This window comes from Nycticebus coucang, chromosome 3 (assembly GCF_027406575.1).
Source record: "Nycticebus coucang isolate mNycCou1 chromosome 3, mNycCou1.pri, whole genome shotgun sequence".
In the NCBI taxonomy this organism is placed as follows: Eukaryota; Metazoa; Chordata; class Mammalia; order Primates; family Lorisidae; genus Nycticebus; species Nycticebus coucang.
The window spans coordinates 122,594,781-122,614,789 of NC_069782.1; the positions used below are offsets into that span (position 1 = coordinate 122,594,781).

General features: G+C 45.6%; 1 protein-coding gene across 2 annotated transcripts in view; it reads right to left on the reverse strand.

The window, feature by feature from the left end:
• The window catches only part of MYOF (myoferlin), a 166,125-nt gene that overhangs the window by 13,834 nt on the left and 132,282 nt on the right, over positions 1 to 20,009 (reverse strand). For both annotated transcript variants that reach the window (XM_053582730.1, XM_053582731.1), the window contains 9 exons: positions 17,594 to 17,670; positions 13,970 to 13,981; positions 12,114 to 12,212; positions 10,780 to 10,905; positions 8,905 to 9,060; positions 8,348 to 8,439; positions 4,816 to 4,986; positions 3,920 to 4,068; positions 1,684 to 1,823 (listed from right to left, as the gene is read on the reverse strand). In XM_053582730.1, coding sequence (XP_053438705.1) covers positions 1,684 to 1,823; positions 3,920 to 4,068; positions 4,816 to 4,986; positions 8,348 to 8,439; positions 8,905 to 9,060; positions 10,780 to 10,905; positions 12,114 to 12,212; positions 13,970 to 13,981; positions 17,594 to 17,670 — 1,022 coding nt within the window. The remainder of the gene's footprint in view (positions 1 to 1,683; positions 1,824 to 3,919; positions 4,069 to 4,815; positions 4,987 to 8,347; positions 8,440 to 8,904; positions 9,061 to 10,779; positions 10,906 to 12,113; positions 12,213 to 13,969; positions 13,982 to 17,593; positions 17,671 to 20,009) is intronic.

The following is a 20,009-nucleotide window of genomic DNA, read 5'->3' on the forward strand; positions in this document are numbered from 1 at the left end:
AATTGGGTCCTTCACCCTTAAACAGTTCTCCTGCTATTACTGTATTCATCATCACATAGCCTGCTTTATATCAGTCCCAGTTTTGTGACATCCAAGGGTTTTTCCACTTACCTTAAAATACAAAATCAAAGTAATGAAAATGGCGTTGAAATTTGTAAAATGAACAACAACATGACATTTTCAAAGGAGGGAATCAAACAGCAACAAGAATGTTACTGTTTCTAAAGATGAGGATACCCTGCCTTTGGTTCACTGGGGCCCAACACCAAGTAAGAGGCTCAGAGGAAGGGGAGGGTGAAAGCCTGGAAGATGCTTGTGCCGCCATCTTGGTGAGGTCCTGCTCAGCTCTGGAACTGCCAGACTGGGCCCATCCATCTGACTGAAACGTTCTTCTAGACAGGCTAGGAATGCCATTAAAAAACTCTATCAACCATACAAACCAATTTATATCTTCCAAATTGTTTTTGGATGTTCTGTAGACTGTTTTCAGACAAAAACAGATTGGTCTTCAAGAAAGTTGCCAAGGAAACCACTAGATTGGCTTCCTAATGCATTGTGATCGAATGAATTAACCGGAGCTCTTGAAAAGAGATATATTTTACTCTGATCCTGACTCTCTTCCAACTAATCTCTAGGGCTGTACAATACATCAACACACTGCAGAACGTTAGGCAGCCGGGTGTCTCCGAAAACCCAGCCTCAGTCTGAGTCTGATGCTATAGGCAGAAGTGACAGGGAGTTCATGGATTCCCAGGGAGAAATCTTCCTTACTTTCTAATTTCTTGAGACTCTTTGTACAATGAAGGGATGGGAGGAAAAAGGAGGAGAAAAAGGCTCTTTGGTGGAAAGAAGGAGAAGAAGAAAAGGAATGGAAATATGGAACAGAGTAAAAGCAGGGAACAGGTGACAAATTAATCTAGGAAGCCCAGGCTGCTGGTGGCCACTCTTCAGTAATTAGCTTGTTCATAGTGTTTCTGGCAGTATCAATAATATTTGTATCCATTAGATTAATATTTCTTAAAGTGTGATCAGAACCCCTCCAGGTTCTTGTTAAAATTCAATTCCTAGTCCCATCCTAGACCTATTGGTCCTGGAAATCATAATAAGCTTCCACATAGATTATCTTGTCATTGGTCATGTCTCACTTTGCTTCTCTGAAATCTTCTCCCAGTCTTTAGAGAATAGACCCTCACCGTCATTATCCCTGTTCCGGCAGCTTTTGTCTCAGATGGCACCTGCCTCCAAGCCAGGCCAAGCTCTCTCACTTTCCCAGGCCCTGCCCTCCTGGTTATAGGTGAGTGGCCCCATCATGGGCAACTGGATCAAGTTGGGGTGACCAGTCCATAGACACTTGGAAGTAAATGGATTACATTATAAAACACTCAGGAACTGTATGTCATATTTGGACTCATAGGAAGGTGATCACAGCAAGAAGGCAGATTAAATAGACTCAAAAAGAGAAGCAGAGCTAAGAGTTGGGGAGAGACCCTGGTTCAGGTTTGAAACCAATTTCCTATCTGGGTTTAGTGAATAAACTGCAAATTCTTACAGTAAATTCTCCTTTGGGATGAAGCTAAATTCGAGTGTCATTTCTATTTCTTGTGTATCTGAAAATATTTAAGCAACATAAAAGAAGCATAAGGTTAGCCACTGCATTAAGGGTATGGAGGAGAGCCCCTTTACCTGGGAAATACTGGGTTGGAAGGTGCTGTGCAAAGTCCTTGTTTCCACGTGCTCGGGGACCAGGCCCTGAGTCCTGAGGATGTAAAGGGCGAGCCGCTCTTCAGGGGCCCCGAGGTGCTGGTGCAGGATTTTGTTGGCTTCTGGAATGTAAAGCGGCACTGAAGCAGGGACGGGCAGTTGCGAACAGTTCAGCCAGATTGCCCAGAGCAGTTTGCAGCACTTCGTCCCAGACTTTGCCAAAATGGACAGAGTTTGCCAATGTGCAAACTCTGACTCCTGAAGGAATAGTTGGTAGAAATAGCTCCTGACCAGGGACCCTTCCCCACCCAGGCTCACACCCGACTTGTAGACTGCCCGAACTGAGGGACCAGAACACACCAGTGTGGGTAAATGGGAGCTGGCGATGGGAGGGCCCTGTGTCCATGGAGCACTGCTTGGAAGGGGACCACCCACCTGTAGGAACACCTACTTTAAATCAATGAGAAATAAACTTCTTTTGGCTCAATGCCCGTAGCACAGTGGTTACGGTGCCAGCCACATACACCAAGGATGGTGAGTTCAAACCCGGCCCACGCCAGTTAAACAACTGCAACAAAAAAATAGCCAAGCATTGTGGCAGGTGCCTGTAGTCCCAGCTACCTGGGAGGCTGAAGCAAGAGAATCACTTAAGCCCAAGAATTACAGGTTGCTGTGAGCTGTGACGTCATGGCCCTCTACCAAGGGCAACATAGTGAGACTCTGTCTCAAAAAAAAAAAAAAAAAGAAAGAAAGAAAAAAAGAAAAGAAATAAATTTCTTTTGTGTTACCCCACTGAAATTTGGAAGCTCTGTTATTACAGCTGCTAGTATCATCACCATGGTACTCTAAAAACATGGCCCCCAAATTCTCTGACACTCCTCCCATTGAGAGGTGGGGGTCTGTGGCATTTCCTTTTGACTCTGGAAACATATTTGAACACTAAATAATGGAGAAAGGAAGTTGTATGACCACGCAGCCTGGACACGAGAGGCTGCAAAGCTCCTGCCTGGTGCTCCTGGGGCACTCCGTCTGGGAAGCCATCCACCAGGTGAAGAGCAAACACATCCGCAGACTGCCTGCAGAAGAGGCCCATGCAGGTGCGTTAGTCCTCAGCTGAGAGGCCCCCGCAATGGCCTCGAGTGTGAGCCTGGATGGCTCCCCCTCAGCAGAACCTTCAGATAACAGCAGCCTGCGTGACATCTCAATACTACCACGTGAGCGACTTTAAGTGAGAACTGCTCAGCTGAGCCACAAAATTGTGAGCAAAACAAACTAGTTGTTTTCAGTTGCTAAGTATTGGGGTAATTGTAACAAAAATAATAAGGATAATCCCCATGGCCGATACAGATATTTTGGAGGGCAGCTTCTTGATTATTTGGGGGCACCCTAAAACACTAGATCATGTTACTTTCCAGTTTATTTCCAACTGCTTTTGCAAGTTCACACTTTAGCATTCCTTCAGCATCTAATCATCCCTGATAAGGACTAAAAGTCCTCTTTCAAATGGAAAGACAAAACATAGTTAAATTACGATGTCAAGAACCAAGTTCAGGATCAGGAAGCACCTTCTCTCCCATATGTCTTTGCTCAGCTTGCCCTGGGTATTCCCACAGGGAATCCAGCACCGTTGAAGGTCAGCCCCACTACCACCCCCTCTGGGTATCCCTTCCCCTTACAAAATATGAAGCATACCATAGCTCTTATGCTCCATGAAGCCTCTTTCTATTTGTGTCATAGTGTGGCTAATGGTTCATGTGTCAGGATGGCTTGTATTAATAAATTACTGCTTGGGAAAGAGCAAGGCCCCAAGCCTGGACATGAGCCTAATGGGAACTTAGTGGGCTCTTCAAACCAACTCCCAGCATCCCCGAGCCTTCTCAGAGAAGGGTTGGAATAAATGATAGAATAAACTTAGAAGAGAAATTTTTGCACCACTATCTGAGCATTTTTGAGCTGATTGGTCTATTATGTGGAAATTAAGGGATTCCTAGAACTTTGTGTTCACAGCTCAAATTGCTATGACCTAACAAGGGTGAGTGGAGCGTAAGACAGACAAGAGAATGTGGTAAAAACTCCACTAGAGTGTGGCTGTTGTTTAGAGTCTCTTATGGTATAATTAGGGCACTGCTCTGTCTTCCCCACTCCACCAAAGCCAGCCACATAAATAAAAAGGTTATTACACTTTGTACCAGTCTACAATCCCCAGCTCTGTGCTCACCAAATTCATCCAAACTGTAGTCTCGTCCTCCATATCTGATTCTACTTCCATCTTCGGAAAGGATGGGTTGTGGGAAGCCTTTGAATCTGGCTACATTTTGAAGCAACTGTGTGGGTCTCAATTGATCTCGCCAAGTATTGACTCCAGAACTGTGAACACCACCACAGGTCCCGGGGTTAGTGCAGGACCCACAGGTTCTCCTTGCTCGCTCTCACACACACTCACGTACTTCCACGCGCTTCTCTGTAACAGGAGCAGGAAATGTGCTCTCTACTTTGGATTTTGCTACAAATCCATTTCAGAGGCCTAAAATCCACATGTTATTTTGGCCTCAGCCAATTATTATTATTTTTTAGTTATTTACCCCTCCGTCTCCTCCTCTGTAAAGGTGATGAGTTTGACCCAGATCACCATGGTCAGAATAGGCAAACTCACAAGCTAGAAATCGCAAGGTACACTTCCTTAGCTACTGCAGAAAGACACCGTGTAGGGGGCAGAGGAAGAGGGACGTCACAAAAGCGTTCAATTTGGAGGAGGGGGAAGAAATCCCTGTTGCCCAGGGGCAGGGAATTCCTGCAAACCTTGCCAGTTCTCAATCTCTGACAACCAGGAGAGACTCAAAGAGTGGGTGTGAGGGGACTGGCTCTCCAAGCTGTGACATTTGCCACCACCAGCGTGTGGCACCGCTCCAGCAGGCCCCATTTTATACGGACTGCGATGTGAACTTGGGCAACATGGTGGCCCTGATTCTCCCTAAGACAATCCTATTATTGAAAACGGCATTCGGCAGTTGAAAGGAGCAGTGGAGGAAAGACACTAAGGTGGAGAGCCACAACTGCCCAGGTGTGAATGTCAGATGGAGCCAAAGGCCTCATTTATGACTTGGGGCAACTTACACGCAATATTGCTCAGGTATACCGCAGTGGGCCCCAAACCGGGAAAGGAATCGGTTCTCCAGATCAATAATTGTTTCTCCCACCTTCTCATCACGGGTAAAGGTGTCGTAATCATAGACAGAAATTTTCAGGTCTTTTTCTTGAGGTAAGTAACAGTTCACTTCATACATTCTAAATAAACAAACGTAAGGTTAGAATCTCCACAACCCATCCAGGTACCCCACAAAAACTGGGGCTCTCTGCAAAGCATCCTCAGGCAGTGACCATGGCTGTGAGAGGAGAGTATCTGACCGGGATAGCCACGGTGAGTGGTGGTGCATGGGGAGAAGGGGAAAAAAGCACACACTCGTAACAGAACATTGCCTGCTTGCTCAGGAGAAGACCGTGGGTCTTAAAAACCTAGGTTTGAAGCTCCCTCTGCTGCTCGCTAGCTGTGGGACTCTAGGCCAGTTACTTAACTTCTTTGGGCTCAGCTTTCTCATCTGTAAAATGGTGATAATAATGTCTACCATCCAGTATTGTTACAAGGGTTGCATGAAGAAATGTTCAGAAAGCATGTGGCATGGGTACATTTCTCAAACGTCAGGATACTAACAGTAATGCACTATAACATCATCAACTTTATGATCGCCACATGCCTGCTGGGTCATCTGAGCATCTCTAGCTGGCTGGGAGATTAGCAAGGCACAAGTGCCCTGGTTTGTAGTCCTCTATCTGTGCCGCTACCATGATCCCTCCTCTGCCCCCCAGGGCCTGCTACTCCATGGAACACCTTTGACTCACCGTGCAGGGGCACAGGTGTGTGTGTGAGTGGAATCCACTGTGTGGTGTGATATACAGGGTGCCCAGATGGTTCCTGCCTCCCCACAGACCCTTTGGGTTCGCCATTGGCTTTGGTTCCTGAAAGATTTTCTATAGAAACTGCATTAAAATGCATGCCCTTCTGGGATCAAGATAAAGAACCAAACAGTACTCCCTGTGGTAGGTGAATATTGGGATCCAGAGGGTGCTAACGTGGACAGCATAAGCTTCCACTGGGTGTTGGATTCTGCCCACAGAGGTACTTACTTCTCCCAGTATATTTTGTTGAAAGAAAAAACTGTGAGAAGCCTCCTCTCTCCCTCTGTCTCCTTCCCTCCTTCCTACATTCTGGTGTGTGGACTGTTCCTGCCCAAAGTGCCAGTAGTGTTGACCCACTTGAACAGAAGGCTGTGTGTCAGTGAAGCTTTGGAGAAAGCTTGAGGACGTCTCCTCAACAATCCTACAGCAACTTCATCGGACTCTGGTGGCAAAGGCCTGCAGGAGGCAGGTAGCCACATGATCACAGGTGAAGCACCATACCCACACATGCCCCATAATGTCACATAGCCAATACCAGATTCCAAAGGACAGGTAATATATGTCCTCTGAGAAAAATAATTGTCTGATGAAATAAGGCCGAGAACTACTTCTTTTGGATTTCCTCTAGATAAACTAAAGGCTCTGAGAAGTCCTGCAATCATAATCTTTTTTAACTCATGTGTCTTGGATTTTTTTATTTTTTTATTTTTTTTTATGTGTCTTGGTTTGACTAAGGAATATTGGTTCTTTTTTTCTTAGAACATCAATTAATATCTCAGGGAAGGTCTTAATTTTCTTTCTTTTTTTTTTTTCCTTACTGACATTCTTTTGAATATGATCTGGAGAATACATGATGTGACAGGAATATGCAGAATGGTGGCCATGCAGACAGGAAAGGCTGCTTTTTCTCAATTCCTGTTCCAGAGGCCCCCAGAATCTCTGCAGAGAAGCAAGCCACCCCCTAAGACTGAGGCTATAGGCCTGGAGCTGGCTGAGGGGTTGCAGAGCACTGGGCCCACCCCCTGGGACAGTAGCCGGCTGGTGCCTGCCAGGTGGTGATTGGCTGAGCGGAGCCTGACAGCATCGCTTCCTCCCAGGGTGGCTCCAAGTAAGTCTTTTCCTGCCACTTAATTAAGCTCTCACTTGGCTCCTCTGAGACGCATGATTGAGACAGGGCTGCCTTTCTCCCTTCCAAGCTGGCTTCCCCTGCCTCCCCGTCCCCCTCAAGGAGCCCTCCTTCCTGCCCTGCGTGCCTTTTCCTGTCTAGACCTCAGGGCTGGATCAACGGAAGAAAAGGCAAATGATCATATTGCTGTGCCAGAGGATTACTTCCACTCCCCAGCCTCGGCAAGAGGCCTGGGGCACACAGCACAGGGGGGTGGGGGCGTGTGCATTCACACATGCGTGGGGGCTGAGTGTGCAGGCTGTGTGAGAGTGCTGTGTGTGTGCCTTGAGAGACTTTGAGTGATGACAGGATGTGTGTGTGTGTCACATGAGAGAATGCCGTGTGTAAGGGCACAAACCAACAAGCCTGAGTAGGAAAAACGTGCATGGGGAAGGTAAGAAAGCCACCAGCACAAACACGGGCCACAAGGCAAACAAGAGCACAATGTCCTCAGCAAGGTTCTGGGAAAATCACACCATTTTCACCAATGTCTTCAATAAAGGACATTTTTCTACAGACGATGGTTTCTTCATGTACATGAAACATCACCAAGGGGGCTGAAGAAGCACAGGCCTTGGAATCAGAAATTCCTCCCTAAATCCAGGCTCCAAGACTCAGCAGCTCTGTCCACAGAGCCCAGAAGCCCTGCTTCTCTCACCTAGAGAGTTGGCTGCTAATCTCTGCCCTGCCCTGACACGGGGATGCAAATCGGCCATGGCAGCAGCAAAGCAAGCAGCATTGAAGTCAACAGACTGGGTCAGATGGGCTGGGATGGGGTCCTCACTCAGTGCCTCAGTTTCCTCTGGTGTAAAATAGGGATAATAGCACCTCAGAGTGGTGAGATTTTTGAGATTTTGAAATGCCCAGCAAATATTATCTCCTTTTAAATGCGGAAGTTGTTTATAGCTGAAAAATGCCAGTTCTGTTTAGAGATTACTTGGATTTGGTCACTCGAGATGGTTCATCACAGTCCAGAAACAAGTCCAGAGTTGTTACAATGAAAAAAATAATAGGATCTCTGGGAACAGACCACAGGTGGAGCAGGGTATTTTGACCCCATCACTTTCTCCTCCCTCTTCAGTTTTGGTAAGAGTCAATAGTATGTTCACTGGATCAAAATGGTGGACTCAAATGTCCCAGAAAACAGACCCCAAATAGATCAGGATGTGAGAACAATGTGTTGCTACAGTTACGGCACCGCACCTGCCTTCGTTGTGTAGAACTCACAAGCTTATGAGACTCCTGGGCCTGTTAATAGATCTGTCCTTCCACCCACCAAGGTCACAGAGCAAATCCCTCCTCAGAGAAGCCCATCTCCTGACTTCTTTCTTTAACAGCACTTTTCACTTCCATGAAATCTTTTATTTGTGCATTTATTTACCTGGGTAGTACCCGCTCTCCTGACTAGCACGTTTGGTTCATGATTACGGTTTCAGGGCCTAGACCAGGGATGGGCGCACATGACATCCTTCACACATTCTCCGTGAAGACAGGAATGACAGGAAAATGTTTACAAATGTACATTACCTGCCAAAGACTGGGTTGAGAGTGTTGGGAATGTAGTGGTCTCGGTCTTCGATGACTTTCTTGCCCAGGGTTATTTTTATGTAAGGGTCACACTACAAGGACAAAACAAGTATTACACGACCATAGGGTGAGGTTGAAGTCAAGTTCTGGGACAGACTGGGCTTCTCTTCATGCCTGCTCCCAGCTGATGACAAGGGGGCCACTGTGGCACCTGTGAGCCTAAGACGAGGCCAGAGCGACACTCCCCTCTGGGTGGCGTGCAGCCAGTAGTTGGGGGCAGGGGAGCCGGGCTCTGTTCACGCCCGCCAGTGTGACTGGGGCAAATCTTGTCCCAACTCACACCTGTAAGATGAGAAGGATGAACCAGAGGACCTTAAGGCCCCGCAAGCTCTTAGATAAATCCCCATCAGGACAATCCTCCCAAATACATTGTTTAGATAGAGTATCTTTCCCCTAGTGAGATAACAGACGCCCAGAAAGAAAGAACATGACAATTATTGCAGCTGATGACTATAATTATCTTGCTACAGGAGAAGGCCCCACACCCAAACTCTTACCAGGCCATTGTTGTCCTGGGGCTGAAGCTCTAAGCCTCGAACAATGTAAATCCTAACCGTGCATTCCTGTGGGACGCTGTCAGGTAATTCCCGAAACTGCCTGGGAGGGGCCGGCACGCTGGGGTCATCCGACAGGGGGTAGATTCGGAAGGAGCCCTGAGAGAGACACACGGGTGGAATCATGGCTGCAGCTGTGAGACTGGGTGATGGAGGGCCGCCCTTTGTGAAAGGGACAACCTGTGTATTTCCAGTAGGGAAATTGAAGTGATTACAAAGTAATTATGTGAGGGATCACCATGGAGAAGAGAGAGCAAGGCAGAAGCAGGGAGGCCAGATGAGAACCCCAGTGACAGGTGGAGGTGGCGTGGGCCACTGCGGTGGAGAGGACGCGGTCAGAAGGGAGGAGCAGCTGCCTATTTGAAGAAAGGAATAACAGTAATTATTTTTAAACCCAATGAAGTACCAAGGGTGGGTTTCCTTTTCCTGCATCACCCCTGCACACCCCCGGCCACTCCCAGGCAAATTCCTATCCATCCTTCAGATCTCAGCTGAAAGGTGTCCCTTCTTTCAGGAAACCTCCCCGATTGCCCCTGTGTAGCACACGCCCCTGCAGGTCTCTGCCCTGCACTCAGCCCTGACCTCCGCTTTGGGTCTGTTTATTGCCTATATCATTCACTAGACTGTGAGCTTCCTCAGGGCCCACTGGGTTTTGCTCATCACAGGGCGAGGCACACAGGGGGCACAAGAAATATTTCTTGAATGAGTGAGCCAGCAGGCTCACTGCAGAGGTCACATCTTTTGTCTTGACAGCAGCTTAAGTACAGGAGAAAGCACTGATGCTGGTTATCTAGAAGGTGAGAATCCTAGTTCCAGGGGTCTTCAGCAGGAAATAAGCCTCCATTACGCGCCAGGTATTGGGACCCAAAAATGAACTCCAGGAAACCGGTGTGGCACAGGATGTGCTATTGGGGGTGCTGGTGGGAAATAAGAAGCACTGGAGAAGGGGGGGGAGCGCACAACCTCTGCTCCATTAACAACGTCTGCGGGCGGCAAAAGATTAAGAAGGAGCAGCACATCTGCCATGGCTCTGCCACGTGTGGCTGCAGGGAGAGAGATCGGACCCGCAGATACAGACAATGTAAAAGGTGCTTTCACAGCCACACGAACCCAGACCTGTGGGAGCCCAGAGTGGACTGAGTCACGCTGCCCGAAGCAATCAGGGAGCACTTGACAAAGGCTGTGACATTTGAGCTGGCACTAAAAGAATGAATAGGGCTTTGTCACACCACAAAGGGGGAAGGGAGGGCTCCCAGGAAGGAAGAAGAGCCTGTCCCAAGTCTCCAAGTAGTGATAGGACAAGGTGTGTTTGGGGCTTGGGACAGGCTCTCCCAGGCTGAAGGGTGGGGTGTGAGAGGGAGGGTGGCTGGGGGACACGTAGCTTGTGAAAGGCAGGCTCTGCCTCTGCAAGGAGTTGAGACTTGATCCTGTGGAAACTCAAGCGATGTCTTTAAGCCATCGAGAAATAGGATCAGGTTTGGTTGCATGAAGGCTGGACTGCAGTGGGACAGGAAAGGTGACAAGGACAGTCCGTTGGGAGGTTGCCACTGTGATCCTGCAGTGGGACAGGGAGGAAGAACTAGACCTTGAAGGAACCTGTGGGACTCAGGAGTGGCTGAGAGCGCGAGCCAGGAGAAGGGAAGAGACTGAAAATGGCCTTGAGTGCCCTGGCTGTCCCCGTGCCCCCTCGTAGCATCTTCCAGCATCCTTCAGAGACTAGAGGACATATCCCTGTCCCAGAGCTTGGTTGTCCTTTATCCTAGGTTGATAGATAAAATAAAGGTAAATTTTAAACAGGGCAATACACATTTTACTGACCTTAAACTCTCCTACCACAGAAGGATCTTCATTCTCATCGGATTTGCCTCGGTACAACTTGAAAGTATCTGAGAAGTCTGTCAGGCCCTCAAATTCGGTTATATCCTCTAGTTCGCAATCATATATCTGAAAACCATCAACAAATTCAAATGCAGATGGAGTCTAAAATCAAAAAGACTGAGGATACCGCAGGAGGCGGGGCATGGCGATGTGGATGGAGCAGCCAGAACTCTCCAACCGCTGGGGAGAGCGGAAAACAATACAATCACTTAAGAAAATGTCGGGAAGTCTCTTATGGAGTTAAAGAGCCACCGATGTGGCGATCCAGAAATTCCTTTCCTAGGTATTTACTGAAGGGAAATGAAAATACATCCACACGGTATAAGAATGTCCACAGCAGCTTCATCACAAGGAGGTCAGGAGAACGGATGTACAAACTGTGGTATATCCACACCACGGGACCCTACTCAGCACCAGGAGAAGACAAATGTAGGTGCAGGGGGAGTCTCAGAACTACGTGGAGCCGGGAGGGAGGGAGAAAGGAAGGGCTGTGAAACTGATCCCCCAACCCAGTTTGATCACATTTCTAAATTAATTGTTCTTTACGTGCTAGTGTTTCTTATACTACACTGAGAGGTTGTGACAATCACGTGAAAGGGTTATGGCACTTGTGATGGGGAAAATTATTTTAGTGACTAGACAGTCCTCAATTTAAAGTATTTTTTCCCCCTCGTATATATTGTTCTGAAAACTTTAACATTTGCTTCTACTTGAGCGCATTACAGGCTGAAAAACTGAATGAAGAATTGGAAAACTCAAAACATTGACAGTGAGATGAAAGACAGCCAGCCCTGCCAGCTCAAGAGCTCTTCTTCCTCCTGGACACATGTTCCCACAGTTGTGATTTTATGCTGTATACATGTGACAGAATCAACTTTTCAGCTAGTGAAACCAATGTCTGTCCAGAGAACACGAAGAAGCTTGTTGACATCCCATGTTGTTCTGCAAAGAGCAGTATGACTTCTGGGTCTCCCTGAGTCAAACTGGATCATTTGGGACCAATTAGTGTGATGACAACCATTCCCAACCCTCTGCCAGATGACTCCAAGCCCCAGAGTGGCAGTCATGTAGCCATGGCTCAATAGCTGTCCTCTAGTCCTGGGATCTCAGCAAAGCCAAAACCCATGAGAGGGGACTCTCTCGGAGGTCAGAGGTGCCCCTGGCCCCTTCCCATTAGCATCCACCAAGGGATCTTTCAGTCGTTGTCTTAGCCCTGCGTGTGGCCAGTTTTAACACTGTTCATCCCCTACCCACAGCAGAATGGGTCCAGGTACCTTGAGCTTGGAATAGCCTTTCTGAATATATTGTCCACATTTTTCATGTTCCCCTGAGGAAGCATAAAATTTACTCCACCAGTCCACGACCTCTTCTTCCTAAACATAAATCAAAATGGAAAAATCTTTAGCAATGACCTAGATTTCCAACCTATACGGGAAAACTCACATGTGATAGGTAAGAAGAAACAGACCCTTGTGGAATTGTTATAGGCAAAGTCACACTTTTGTTTACATGCATAATGTAGAAAGCATTCACAATTCTGCTCTGAAGCTGAGGTGAAATGACCATTCTTGGCCAATGACACGTCTGTCTTTAACATAATTTTCTTTCTTATTAATTTGTCTGGTTTTTTTTATCCTACTGACTTGATATATATATACATATACACATAAATGTAAAGAAAACCTCCAATATATGATTTCTGCTATCTCATTTTCTTTGCCCTTTTAGCCAGTAATGCCTTGTAATCCAACACTTACTAAGCTAAGAGTTGGAAAAACTGGTTCTAATTCAAGTTCCCTCCTTTATGTTACAAGCCATACCAGCTTATGCAAGTTGTTTATCATCTCTGAGCATCAATTTCTTCATCCATGGAAGGAAATAATAACACTGCCTGCCTTCATCTGCCTCAGAGGGTTGTTCTGGATATCAAATATGATCATTAGGTGAAAGAGCTCTGACAACTATAAAATGTGGAATGAAAGAGGGAGGCATTGTGGTTCATTTAGACGAGTGACTGCCCTGGGGGATTTGGTCAGTCCAGGGAGAGACGTGGGTGTCCAATGTGCTTTTGTAAATTCTCCAGGTGATTCTTACGTGGAGCCAGGGTTGAGAAGCTCTGGTTTTGAAGGATGGTTCTTGGTTGGGCAGAAGGGACAGCATATCAGAGTCACCTTAGGAACATTTCTGAAGTACACAAGGCCGCCTATTCAGGTTTATAATAAGAATAGACTCTTGGGCAGCGCCTGTGGCTCAGTGGGTAGGGCGCCAGCCCCATATACTGAGGGTGGTGGGCTCAAACCCAGCCCCAGTCAGCTAAAACAGCACTGGCAACTGCAACAAAACATAGCCGGGCGTTGTGGCGGGGGCCTGTAGTCCCAGCTACTTGGGAGGCGGAGGCAAGAGAATCGCTTAAGCCCAGGAGTTGGAGGTTGCTGTGAGCTGTGACGCCACTGCACTCTATCAAGGGTGTCATAGTGAGACTCTGTCTCAAAAAGAAAAAAAAAAAAAAGAATAAACTCTTATCAGCTTCACCCATTGCTTATTTTACTCTCCCTCAGAAGTAGTGATGTTGTCCAAAACACAGAACGTCATCTGTCATGTGGCTTCCTATTCAGTCTTGGGGGACAGGAAGAACAGACCAAAAAGGCTACTTCTTATTTGTGTTATGTATATGTGCACCTGTGTGTGTGTGATGTATTTATGTGTTATACAGGGAGATACAGATTTATTTCCCCTTTATGGGAGAGTAACCCACCCCTGGATTTAGGGAAAATTTGTTTACATATCAATTACAGGCAGAAAATACATCAATCTTTTTCTTAAGATAGAGTCCTGTTCTATCATCCTGACTAGAGTGCAGTGGTTGCTCACAGCAACCTCAAATTCCTGGGCTTAAGTGATCCTCACACTTTAGCCTCCTGAGTAGCTGGGACTATAGCTATCATGCCTGGATAATTTCTTTTTTATTTTTTGAAGAGATACGATCTTTCTATGTTGCCCAGGCTGGTCTTGAACTCCTTGCCTCAAGTGATCCTCCCACCTCCGCCTCCCAAAGTGCTGAGATTATATGATTGAGCCATCGTGTGGGGCCTATGCATCTTAAATGTGGCAAAATGTGTATAATTGTTACCTTTTCTGTCAGCTGCTCATGCACATGTATGGTCAGGACAGGTCAAAACACATAACAGGTCACACGGATATGGAGACCCCAAGAAGAGAAGGAGAGAAGGAGAAATTAGTTTTCATACATGCTTTACATGACCAACGTTTTTATGGATAATTTTAATTATTCTAGTGAAGATGCTCTCATAATTGAACACATCTTATTGGTTTCTTCTCTGAAAATAAGCAAAAGGATTACACACATCATTAAAATGAAAGGCTTGGAGGTGGCCGCCCTGTCTCATGTTTCCAATAGAATTAGCTGCCTCCCGTTTTGTTCACACAGCGATCACACTGAGGGAGGTTTGGGGCTGCCACTTTCCTGCTCCAGACCTTTCATTCCATTTATTGCCTAAAGTATTTCCCCAACTTGACCCAATTCTCTTCCCTTCAAAAACTCCCCTGTCCGGGATGTGTTCGTGATCTCATCATATAGGTACTTTTTTCTTGGTTTTCCCCCAGGCCTATGTCATAATGCCAAATACATGCTGGTCCATCGAAATTGCTCTAATATGAGGATGTCAAGTTTCTCGCTGGCCAAATCCTTCTATTTGAATTTCTGCATCGAGAAGCCACTCTGACCTTGGGGCACATCCAGGAGGTGAGAGAATGAAGAGCTGGGACAAAGGGCTCGAGTTTGGTCCTGGTGCCTGCTGGGATGTCGCCACGCTTGTCCTCAATGGCAGCTTAACGAAATGCTGTCTAGACCCCCTTTCTGAAATCCTAACCTCAAGTTCATGTCTAATGGGTACTTGTCATACCTGCTGTGTGAGAGAATCACAGCACTTCATTTGTAGGTGCCCCTTGTTATTTTCCAAATTTGATTTTTGTTCAGCACATCAGAATTGCCAAGACAGGCAGAGAGACAGACAGATACATTAGTTCTTTCCATTAGACTCATACCAAAGGGTTAAAGGTTTAAACCATCACAGCTGAATTAAGATTTTGGAGAGAGGGATTTTATTTCAAAAGTACTCTTACATTCTCACTGGTTCCTGAATTCAGATTGTTAGGGCCTGTTTATTCACATCTGTTTTTGGCTATTCAAAAATGTTATAGTTTGTGATTTTAAAAGCATTATTTAAGACATAGTTGCTGATTTTGATACTTAGGACAGTTATGGGAAGATTTACTCATGCCTACTTGCTCTTTAGTTCACATAGAAAAGTAACAGAAGGAATCAATGTGACTTGCTTTATTATATCTAATAATGATATAATTATTAAGGCATGGGAATTGGATCTTTAAAAGGCAGAGAAGAGTCTCCCCTTAGGTTTAAAACAATCATACTGGTTGACGGGTCACCTTTCACTCCAAAATCTTCTAATAGAAAGAATTTGAAAGAAGAATTCAAGTCTTTAGAGCGAGGTCCCACAGTCCCAGCCTCCTCATGCATTTTCTTATCATACATACATGCACTGTTCTTGGAGAAGCCATTTTGCTGAGTGCTGTTGACATGCTGCTTAAGCACTGGAATTGGAAGGTAACTGTTGAGACGGCCATAGAAGAATGTCTGTGCTATCTGGCTAGCACTTGACCAACTTGCCCCAAATACATATTTGTTTCTCACTTTTCTTGCAGTAGTGCTCAGCCCATCTGTTAAGAACACCCATGGGCATCATGGGCCACTGCCATGAGTTTCTGAAGCCTGACGGTGTCACCCAAAGCCACAGCATCCAGCCGCTAGCAACACCACATTAGCTTTGACACATTCCCTGAGTTTACCTAGATAAAAAGCCTTCTTCGAGTTAGTGGAAATATGGAAATACATGTACATTACATGTACGTGACATATACATGTAACACAGGACATCAGCATGCTTGTCATTGGCTCTTCTGAAGCTCAACTTTGCTCATATGATGTTGCATAGACACCCAATGTCTACCCTGATGAACAGACAGCCTTTCTTATCAACACTATACCTCAGCTAGGTGTTAGGAAAATACGCTGATTAGAGTCATTTCAAGTACAGTGGGGATGACTGATACTACCATTCCCGACCCTGCTGTGTTGCCTATGCTTAATTCTTTGATATAAACTCAACTTTCATAATGTGTTGCTACAGTCACCTAATCATTTTGGGGGGGGTTGTTTATTTATTTTTTGAGACAGGGTCTGGCTCTATTGCCCAGGCTGGAGTACATTGGTGTAATCATAGCTCACTGCAACTTCAAACTCCTGGTCTCAAGAAATCCTCCTGCCCCAGCCTCCTGAGTAGCTGAGACTACATGTATGCACCACTGGATCTGGCTATTTCAATTTTTCTTTTTGTAGACACAGGGTTTCATTATGTCGCCCAGGCTGGTCTTGAACTGCTGGCCTTAAGCAATCCTCTTGCCTTGGCCTCCTAGAGTGGTCATTCCTATTTGTTAAGGAATGAATGAAAATCTTGGCATAGATTATTGGCTTTATTCTTCTCCTGCTCCCCAACTGTATTAGGGCCACTGAGCACACAGGAGGCACGTAATAAGGATCGATTGACAATGGTAGATGGCAAAGCTGGATGCAGATTATAGAGCACTATCTTAAGCTGTGTTTTACCCAGAGCAGTTGTAAAAATCTGCAGAAAGGGTCTTAGGTATATCAACTTCCCCGCAAAACTACTACTGTCTTATTGGGAATATTTTTGGTTGTTTACAAAAGGATGATAGTAGTTTTGCCTGTGGGATTTGCAATTTGGTGTTGTCATTTGCGACTGTATAGGATTCCCACAGAGCAGATTCAAACCCACTGCTGCCTGGTGCTGGCTGTGGAGACCACATTTTATTCGGTCCAATTGTTAGTGAGTTTAAGGCAGTGGGAAGGAAGTAGATTTTTTTTCTTGAGGCACTGTTTATGGACATAACACATTAAACTGCAATCATGTGCATTTTTTGGCCCATTTTCACATTAAAACATGCTGTGAAAGTTCCTCATAAATGCCAAAAGAAACAGGGAGATATTTGGTGTTTTCTTTTTTCTGGGCTGGGGCATTTTTCCCCACCCTCCTTCTTGTACAAGTGGTTGGAATGGTTTTAAAATAGGGTCTGAGTATTTCCACCAATTTCTTCACTTCAAAACCACAGTGAATATAAAAATCTGGGTGTCCCTTATACTGACAAATAGGGTCATTAAAAAGCCACGCCACTTCACTTCGTGCAAGGGAAAACCTGGCACCTGCAGGCATCCCTGTTCTGAAAGCTGCCATGGTGTAAATTTGCTCCCAAAACTTCTCTTTCTAGCAAATTATATCACTCACACTATCCACACCAGTGGTTCTCAGACCTGCATGCACATTAAAATCACTGGGGTTATTTGAAAATATACTGATATCTAGGTCCTTCTCTCACTGGGGGTGTGAGGAGGGGGCCTGAGCATGGGCATTATTTTAAGTATCCTGCATGAATGATTAGTGATGGTTAAAGACCACTATGTCTTCATAACTATTGCTGAGTGTAGGATTTAGATTCTGGTCTTTACTCAGTCCTCAATAAGTTGGTTAGATGATTACTATTCTAATTGCACTGAAGGGATGTTTGACTGAGTTCACCAAATGCTTGGACATCTGGATGATCAAACTGACTGTATCCAGTGATCAGCTCTGAAACCTACCTTAGAAGCCAGTAATGGTTTGGTGTCTTCTATTTCAATGATAGTGTCCCGGCAGGGTGGGGCAGACAGAAGGGAGGCTGCAAGACAAACCGTTTCATAATCCAAGATAGTTAGAGAAATACAGTGGTGAACATTTTACTCCAAGTTCAAGTTTAACAGCCATAGGGTGGATGGTAGAGTTTATTCCTGGATGAGACTTATTGAGTGGAGGGGACAACACCTGAATGTACAAAATAACCCAATAATCCATCATTTTCCCCCAAATATAACATGGTTTTAGACATTTTCTAGAAAATGGTATGATCCATTTTCCTTTGGTTTTGGACAGTTAGCCCAGTGCTTGTATATAGGAAGCACCCAGAAAAGAAATATGTCAATACATGTCTTTAGAGGGTACAGGAATGGTCAGGGAATCTACATTTAAAGGAGCCTTCTGTTCTTGGAATTTGTTCCTAAGTCACAGAAAATAAAGAGGAGAAAAGAAAGAGATGAGAAAAAGTGTATGCAGAGGGAGAAGGCTCATGCCCTGGCTCTATGTACAATTCCCCCACATCTCTGTGACTCAGGATTGTAGGGGTAGAGCAACAGCTCAGATACAGCCTCTAGGCTTTTTGGTTTGTTCCGCTATAGGGGGTACCAAAGCTGCAGCCTGGGGAGGGGTGAGAGATACAGCTTCCTTTCACTGAAGAAGCGTCAGGCAGCCAGACTTCAACAGGAGGCCAAAACGCAGATGGAGCAAACCCACCAAGTCAGAGAACTTTCTGTTGAACTCACTCAACGTGACTGGCATATAGGACACAAAGGCGGGGAGGGAGAGACGTGTGTGGGTACCTACCATGTGTCAGGCCCTGGGCTCAGCACTTTATTTAGATGATCTCACTTAATTCCTCAATAATCCTACAGAATATGTGCCATTATTCCTACTTTAAAGATTTAAACACAGGGTGGCACCTGTGGCTCAAGGAGTAGGGTGCTGGTCCCATATGCCAGAGGTGGCGGGTTCAAACCCAGCCCTGGCCAAAAACCAAAAAAAAAAAAACAAGATTTAAACACAAACAAACCGAAGAGAAAGCAAGTCATTTGCTTCAGGTTAAACAAATAGTAAGTGGCAGTAACCTAGATCTGTCAGACCCCAAGGCTTGTGTTTTAATCATCACACCAGAGTTCAGGGGAACAATACAGGAGATACTGGGGAGGCTGACATTTGTTGAGCATCTATGGTACATCAGCTGCTATGTGAGGCAGTTTCATATTCATGTGACACCCCGGACATATAAACAGTCTCTGTAGTTCCAAGATAAGCGCCCCTGCAACTCCTGGCAACTGTAACAACACAGGAGACAAGCAGACAGGCAGTAGTAACTAGCTCCTGGAATCATCAGTCCTGCACGTGGCCACCTCCTGTAATCAAAGCCTGAAGGAGAAGAGGACAGGTTCTGCACGCTTCCTACATCAGGCCTACTGGGTAGACACCTCAACTCTTAGCCAATCATTGGTTTTAAGAAAGTGTGGATTTTCATCTTCTGTGCTCTCCAAAGCATTGACCATACTCAACATTAGTTACATAGGATCACTAACCAGCATCCTCTGCCCTGGGAGAGGATCCCAGCCTGCCCCTGACCAGGAGATACAAACAGGCCCGAGCAATTCTGGGACCAGAGAAAGTTCGTAGCATTTGCAGCTTCCTAATGATTTCACGTATTTTGACCAAAGAACCTTCTGTCATGAAAGCAGTACGAAAAACACTAGGAAAATAATTTCTCACCATTTAGTAACCCCAAACAAAACAATTCCTGCAGTTACAATAATTCTTGTTGCTGATTTAGGCATCATCAATTCAGCACAAAATGTTTTACATGGGTCATTTCTTGATAAACATGTGTAGGCTTTTGCTCAAATTTGACTGTGGTTTTTTGCCCCCACTTCTCGGAATCAGAGACACAGGATGCTCAGACCCACATAGCAGATGAGTTTCAAAAGCTCTGTATAATCAATACCAAACCTTATGGAAGCTTAAATAGAATTGGTTAGAGGCACAGATGCTTAAATAGAAGACATCTGCTTCAGCCTTGAAGCTAGCAAAGATCAACTGAATGAAAGCCTCCTCTGGGGTCTAATTTCAAGACTAGGGGCCCTCGGATGTCCTGCACTGCTTAGTGACTCAGACCCTAGCCCCTAACACAGCTCTTGGCATATGGTACGGTAAAATCAACTAGCTATTAAATGGGTACTAGCGATTTCATTAGCTGTTATTTATTATAGAAATCTAAAGTATTATGCCTTTCTCTATTCCTTCCGTATTAATTACATACAAGTGATTTACATTTTTCCTCTGTGTGGGCGGCGCCTGTGGCTCAAGGAGTAGGGCGCCAGTCCCATGTGCCGGAGGTGGCGGGTTCAAACCCAGCCCCGGCCA